Source organism: Melanaphis sacchari, unplaced genomic scaffold (assembly GCF_002803265.2).
Source record: "Melanaphis sacchari strain LSU unplaced genomic scaffold, SCAv2.0 Contig31_pilon_pilon, whole genome shotgun sequence".
Taxonomy (NCBI): Eukaryota; Metazoa; Arthropoda; class Insecta; order Hemiptera; family Aphididae; genus Melanaphis; species Melanaphis sacchari.
Window position 1 is genome coordinate 3,570,084 of NW_020271193.1, and position 7,650 is coordinate 3,577,733.

The 7,650-nt window shown below is 26.3% G+C and overlaps 1 protein-coding gene across 1 annotated transcript; it reads right to left on the reverse strand.

Annotated features, from left to right (window-relative positions):
• Positions 1-204: 204 nt before the first annotated feature.
• LOC112596433 (lysosomal-associated transmembrane protein 4A) lies at positions 205-6,343 on the reverse strand. Its single transcript, XM_025342107.1, has 6 exons — positions 6,056-6,343; positions 2,849-2,974; positions 2,499-2,775; positions 1,617-1,755; positions 1,300-1,456; positions 205-780 (listed from the first exon to the last, which is right to left on the reverse strand). The coding sequence occupies exons 2-6, from the start codon at positions 2,972-2,974 to the stop codon at positions 541-543; spliced, it is 939 nt and encodes a 312-aa protein (XP_025197892.1). The 5' UTR covers positions 6,056-6,343; the 3' UTR covers positions 205-540.
• Positions 6,344-7,650: the final 1,307 nt, after the last annotated feature.

The following is a 7,650-nucleotide window of genomic DNA, read 5'->3' on the forward strand; positions in this document are numbered from 1 at the left end:
ATTTATTAGGTATACTTTCTTTGAAAATAAAGTTTTTCTAAACAGTTATAAGAGGTTTTTTTAAATAAAGCCAAGTATCAAGGAACTTTAAATTAAATCATTTCAATTAATAATACAATAATTTAACAAATACCAGTTGTATTGTGCTACTTATGAATAGGAAACATAATTTAATTAATTTTATTAAAATTGTGATCATTAAAAAATAATAAGACAAATACACTTAAGAAGATTAACTAACACTTGCACCATAATATAAAAAAAAATACATAAAATTTTAAATAAATTTATACAACAGGAATAAAAGTAACAATAAATTGTATTTTTATATATGAATAAGATTAGTTTAACATTTGATTTAGCGTTCTTACCAATTGATTTCCATAACAAATCACTTCCAGTCTTTCCAAGGGGACTAGTTTATAGTAATTTTATGCTGATAAGTAATATATTATAAATGTATTTTTTTACACTCAAATGTTAAATAATTTAAAGACATGTTGTAAAACTATAAGTAATATCATCTTCCTGAATTATTCTCTAATTAATAGTATTGTATGATGGTGGAGGTACATCTGGATGGGTAGCATTATCTTCTCCAACAGCAACAGCGTAAGAAGGTGGTGGAGAAGGAAACTTTTTCACGTTAAAATCATAGTCCGGACGTAAAAGATTCTGAACAACAAAGTTTGATTCTATATAATGAATAGTTGGTTGAGCTGAACTTCTTTTTAAAGTCAGATACTTATAACAACTCCAAACTACACCAACAAAGTACCCCTAAAATGAAAAAAATTATTTAAATAAACAAAAAACTAGTAAAAATTTAAAAATAAATTATTTATTATTTTCTGTAAAGTTAAAATTACTAATAAAAAAAAATAAGTTTTTAAATTGATTTTAAAACACACGAATAAATACAATATAATAATAAAATTTGTTAATACATTTGTAGAAACTGTCAACCAACTGTTAGATGTGTTTTTAAAAAAAAATTGATGCATTACTAAATTAGTAAATCATACATTGTTTAATATTTATATTTTATTTTGATCTTATCAATTTATAAATAATTGTATGCGCACAATGTTATCATAAATTTTTGTCTCAACAAATGTGTTAACAAATACATAATAATCTAAATATTTAATATTATTTAAATTTTAATTCACTAATAATTATACTTGTGGATTAAAACAAAAACTATTATTTCTAAACATGTAATAACTAATAAATGAGACAAAATCAATTTATAAGTTGACTTATATATATATATATATAGAAATATTAAATACAAACCTTAGATATTATTGAAACACACAAAGAAAAAACGACTATAAATGATATTAAGCGTGGATTTATCGTTGCAATACTACTAGACATATATTCAGAATCGGTGCGGATCATGAGACGATGGAAGTCTGGCAAATAACATAAGTATCCAAAAGCTGACAAACTAATAAAACATATGTTAAAAAGTTGGCTTATTTTATGCAAATAAAATACAAATATATAATATATTATACAATATGTACTTTAATAAGATGTTAAAATTTAATAATATATTATATATTTATAAAAATAATATTAATTTATAAAGGCAATGTTTCACTTACATAGTCACAAATAAATCAAACAATTGCATACAAAAGAATGGAATTAACATCTTAGGTTTTCCTTTTATGGCACCATAAATCATGAAAATAGTAATAATTAATGTGAAAAGTATTACAAACGCTCCATAATTTAAATCATCTAAAAAAAATAAAAATAAAATATTACTAGTTTTAATCTATATTTCTTTGTCTTTTTTAAAATTTATCAATCACTGTAAATTCTCAGTAAATAATTTATACAAAATCTTACTACAGTAGAAATAAATGTTTCCAACAGATAACAAGTATCATAAATTTAAATTATTTATTTATAGTTAAGTTTTACTCAAAATCATAAAAAAATTGTCTTTCAAGTACAATTGTATCAATATTGAATACCATAAGCAGAATAAGAAATATCAAAATATTATTCAGTAGAGCTGTACAAAATACTATAAAATATTATAAATGTAATAAATATACTTTGATATGAACACAATATTCGATACTTAAAACAAGTTTAATTGAAACAAATAATAAAGGTAACTTTCCTAAGATAAAATTGTAACAAAAAAAAAATTAAGTGAAAATATAAACAAAAATTCAAACAATGTAAGAAAATTTAGTATTAGTAATATTTGTTTTGGTAATTAATAATTGTTATTATAATCAAATAATTATCATTTGATTTAGAATCATCATTTAAATTTTAAATAAATTAAATTATATAAATAATTAAGAAAAAAATGAAGTTAAGATACATACAAAACAGATAATCTAAAATAGATTAAAGTATTATTTTTGACCTTTTATCAGTATACTAAAACACTACATTCAAAATTGAGACAAATCACAAATAAGATTCCTAAGTTGTAACAAAAAATTAATTCAATTTTAGCTTACCCAATTTGAATGGACGACCCATGAACATTCCAAATGAATATTGTTGATTTCCTGAACTTCCAATTGTAGGTTCAACCATATCATCTTGATCATAGTTTGATAATGCAGAAGAGCTATCAGTAGAAGCATAATTATTTAAAGTTGGAATATTACGTTCAGCTAAAGCAGTAGGTAATTCATTATGTTCTATTGAAGTTCTTGTTATCTGAACAGGTTTTAATAATTCTGGGTGTCGCAAAAACACTCCGAGTGTACTTATCGCCAGTAATTGTAACATCTATAAAACAAATAAATAAATATTGATTTTTATAATAAGATTATTATAATAATTTCATTTTTTTTTTTATTACCAAATGCCATAATCCAAGAAAAATGGTTCCTGTTCTGACATGACAACAGAGTAGGCAACGCCACTCATTCTTACGACGCTCAATTAGTTTAAATGTTGAGTTAATAGGAGGTTGTTGAGTTTGCATCTGAAAACATTTGAACAATTGAATAATTTACAAACATAATTAATATAGAACTATAATATAATTCAAATTTATATGATATCTAATATTATTATGTAAAACAGGATCACCTAACAAAAATGCATAATGTTATTGAAAGTATTAAATTAAATTTTATAGTTATTAGAATGACACAGTTATAAAAAAATATCAACCTCCACCTAGTATTAAAATGTACTTGTAAATGTTTATTTACAATAAATATTAGACAATAATAATATACATTTTTAATGAACTTATTCTTTAAGATGATTAGTGTAAGGTGACAATAAAAGATGCCCAAAATAAAAATTTAATTTAATTTAAATATTATCTTAAATTCAAGCAAGATATTCATAAATAAAACACGTAATCTATAAGAATGCACATCGTTAAATAATTACACACACACACACATACATATATATATATGCATGAGTTCATAAAAATATGCTTTAAATTATTTGAAAAAAAATAATGAGATGATAATTAATGAAATAATATTATTGGATTCTTTTTGTAATTTAGATAATCTAATAACATTAACAATGTGTCAACATATTATAGAATAGGAGAAATGTGAAATAAATGTTCTTGTATGCAATAATTTAATAAAAAAAATATTTTAATTTTATAAATTATATCATTATTAACATATATATTATTATAATGATACTGTATTCTATGTTTATTTTAGAACATTTAAAAGGAGTATTATATCTTCCATTATTTTTTCTTTATCTTTAAACCATGATTTATACTAAGATTATATTTGAGTGTTTATAGACACTTGAAAAATAAGGTAAATGTGAGAATAATAGGGAGTTAAATATTATCTAGAGATAAAAAACGGGACATTTGTTGAGGTTTCTGCCAATTCATTTGTAACCAGAAACTTTGGTAGAAACATTTTGGAAGATGTATTCTTTAAGGCTAGTAGCGAGCCATGACATAATTTCATAAAGAGTTCAATTATTTAAAATAAAATAAAATGAATTAGATAATAAATAGGTAAGCAATTAGTTTTAACTATACTTAACTAGGTATATAAAATCAAATCAATAAAACAAAATGTATTTTCAAAAATAAATTTGTAGTTAATTTCAAAATATGTGAAAAAAAAATAATATCATCAATTACCAATAATTACTAATACTTAATATTATTATTCTATTTTACTTTATTTATTAATGTTTTTATTTGTTTATTTCAATTTTTTATAAATTACAATTGTTTGTTCACATCTATTGTTGCTAAATACAATTAACTATTATAAGTACCTAATACTTTATTTTAACAACATTTTAATTCTAATCATTGAGTTATTAGCAGGGTTGAGATTTTATAGCATTTGAATTTTTCTTATGAGATGCTTAAAAATAGCAGAGTAAGCTAAAAATGTTTTTCATGACACAGAGAACCTAAAATTAAAAATTTAATTTTGCATACTTTGCAATTTTTAGTGCTTTTTTGAATTATTCAATTTTTTTTAATATAATAAAATAGATACTTAAAAATATATGACTCAGTAGAAAATTTTACTAGGCAATAAGTAGCTTTTACATTTTCTACAAAACAGAAAAAAGACTAAAAGGAAAACATTTAATAATTATACTAGACATTTAAAGTTGTCATAATAAGGGACAATAATATTAAAAAAATAATCTAAAGTAAAAGATTACTTTAATTTTGCTTACTTCGGGGCTTACTCCTACTAAAACTAAGATGAGGAAAGATTATTTTGCTATGAGACATTTGCACAAAGCATAATAAAATAAAATATATAATATTATCATTCTTGAACTATATAATCACTTTAACCTATCCACAAATAATGGTCACTTAAATGGCTAATTATACATTTTAACTACGATAACACAAATTAAACTATAACAATAATTTATACAATATCTATTTCACTAGGTAATTAACAAATTTCAAACACATTATATCAACATTATATAATGTAAAATGATAAATAAAAACTATGATTTTAGACTTCTGACTTGTATATTTAGTTGGCAGGTAATTTAATTTAGTACTAAAACAACATTTAAATTGTTTGCAGTCAAAATTAATAGAAAAAAATCATAACTTATTAATTCTAAGTCCAACAGTGATCATAACAACAGTAATTTTAGAATATGATAATAAGAAAACAAATCTTAGGTAGGTATATTAATTAATTTTTAAATCATACTTAATAAATATTTTGAGTTTAATAACATTAATTTCTCAAGTTTTATAAATAAATATAAAACATCTAACATCAAATTGCTATTTGGTAAAAAATGGGATTTTATTACCAAAAAAAAAAAAAAAAAATTGTTGGCAATTTTTTTTTATCTATACTATTACTGAGAAACACGGATAAAGCACAAAGGAATTCAATGGAAAATTCCTAATGTCTAAATAAATTATCTCAATGTTCAAAATAATGTGAAACTGTAGTAAAAGTTAGATAAAAAAATGTAAAAATAAAAAGTTTAAACTGCCTACTCGGGTAAACCAGAACAATCATTATAAAATTGTTGAGCATTCTATCAGTAAGCACAGCAATACAACACAGGCACTATTGTAATATATTCACCATATTGTTAATAATAACTAATCAGCAATCGACAATTGGTACGAAACGTTGAAACACAATATATAATTATACTCAACAGGTTTTACACAGGTACTAGTAAAAACTATGACGCACGAGCAAATTTGCATAGCACATCCTAGATGTAAAAAATAATATTAAACAATGCCTAATACCAAAAATTCAATCGGAAAAGTGAACTTTGGAAAACAACAGTTGACAGCGCCGTCGTATTGTCGTAAACCTTAGCCTAGACAAAAGAGATGCGAAGAGAAAGTGAGATAATGAACGAGAAATGATAATGGACACTGGTGAAGTAGCAAATAGTCTCGAGGAAATCGGATTGGCGAGCCCTATAATTAAAAGTCTACATTTTTCGCTGGGAGTTCTGGGGCCTAGGCATTAACATTGTTATTATTCGGTGGTATTGTCCAAGCTCACGACTAGAAAGATAAACAATAAACATTGTGTAAACTCACCGTGTCGTAGCAGTAGTAATAGTAGTAGTCGTAGTATTAGCACTATAGTAATAGTGCAGACGCGTATGGTAATCTTATGAAATCTTCCAACAAGCGGACGGCGACAATAACATTTATTAATGTTTAACGTTTGACGACGAGAAAAGAATCAAATACACACGCGATGGCCGCAGACTGACCGTGGGACGACGTTAACTCGGCACCGTTCGCGCCGCGGGAAATGTGGAACGAGCAATGGCCAATGAGCAACGCCTGCCGTCTGGTGTTTACGTACTGCGTAAATACGTAATACGTCCAGAATTCGGAAGTCGGGAGTCGCGGGACTCGCAAGTATTGATTGATAAACGCGACGAATCGCGAGTAACGGGACGGTACGAATGTACGACGCAGCGACTGGTGGCGGCGGCGAGTATTAACTTTGTCTCGTCTACGGATCGAATAATCGGCCATCGACTGCTGTTCGTCGTCAGCAGCGACGGCGGCGGCGGCGGCGGTGTCGTCGTCGTCTTTGAGAGGGTCGCGCACCGAACGGCTTACGCTGGGCGCTGGGCGATTGTCAACCGCGGTAAGCCGTGGTCACTGTCGTTTTCGATGGAAAAGATTAAATTTTATCTATTCCGTGGAACTACTGCGGTCACGTTTCGTACTGTCGACTTTATAACGATTACGCGGTTACTGAAAACATACAGCGCTTTAGAACCTATGTGTACTGTGTAGCATTTTCGTCGAAATCGCGCCGCTGCTGAACGTTTATTACCTAATGATTTGGAATTTTACGTTTTCTTCTTGGATATTAGTATTACTCGGGGGAAAAACTGCCAGAAGGCAGAAGTTCGCTCTGTTTATTTAGAAATATTTGTTAGATAACCGTTTTGATTTACACGCATCAATGCGTCTTTATAAATATTATACATTTCAAACCGTGTTTTTTTTTCTTGACATTTATCTTTACATTATCCATACCTACGATTAAAGAGTATTCACGATGATGTAGACATTTGTATTTAATAGACCATTACGTCTACTACGGTTCACGCCAAAGATTTGTCTGTGATTCATACTCGATAAAATTGTTTAAGCGAGGAAGAAAGTAAAAAACGTAATAATTATGGTAAAAAAATAAATCCAATAGAGGGCACTGTGTTTTATGTATAGTAAAAAAATAATATATTGTTGTACTTCGTTCAGTTACGTATTGCTAATAATACTATTATTGTTGATTCACTATAATATTTTAGTTTTTATTGAAAATCTTTATTTAAAATTTATACAAACTATGACATATGATGACATAATTGATTATCACCTAACGTTTGAATATAATATAAGTTATAACGTTGAGCTTGATTGAGGGAAAGACAGTTTCTACAACAGTATACCTCTGTCCTCCTAATTAAGATAGATTCAGGAACTATTTTATTTATATATAAAGGATGTCTCTAGACTCACCCATTTTCTTTTAAGTCTTCTTGAGTGGGTTCTAGTTTACCTATAAAAATTTGTTAAGCGTTTATATAGTGAAAATCGGTATTTTAAAGAAAAGTGAATAAATTAATTTTTGTAGAAGAATAAACTTGTTTCCACTCCCCCTCAGA

What these genes read in the sequence shown, in the direction of transcription:
- LOC112596433 (XM_025342107.1), bottom strand. Translation starts at nt 2,974, where the DNA reads ATGCAAACTCAACAACCTCCTATTAACTCAACATTTAAACTAATTGAG. An exon ending in TTCTTGGATTATGGCATTTG is followed by an intron (nt 2,776 to 2,848) that starts GTAATAAAAAAA and finishes TTTGTTTTATAG; the next exon opens with ATGTTACAATTACTGGCGAT. An exon ending in GGGTCGTCCATTCAAATTGG is followed by an intron (nt 1,756 to 2,498) that starts GTAAGCTAAAAT and finishes TATTTTTTTTAG; the next exon opens with ATGATTTAAATTATGGAGCG.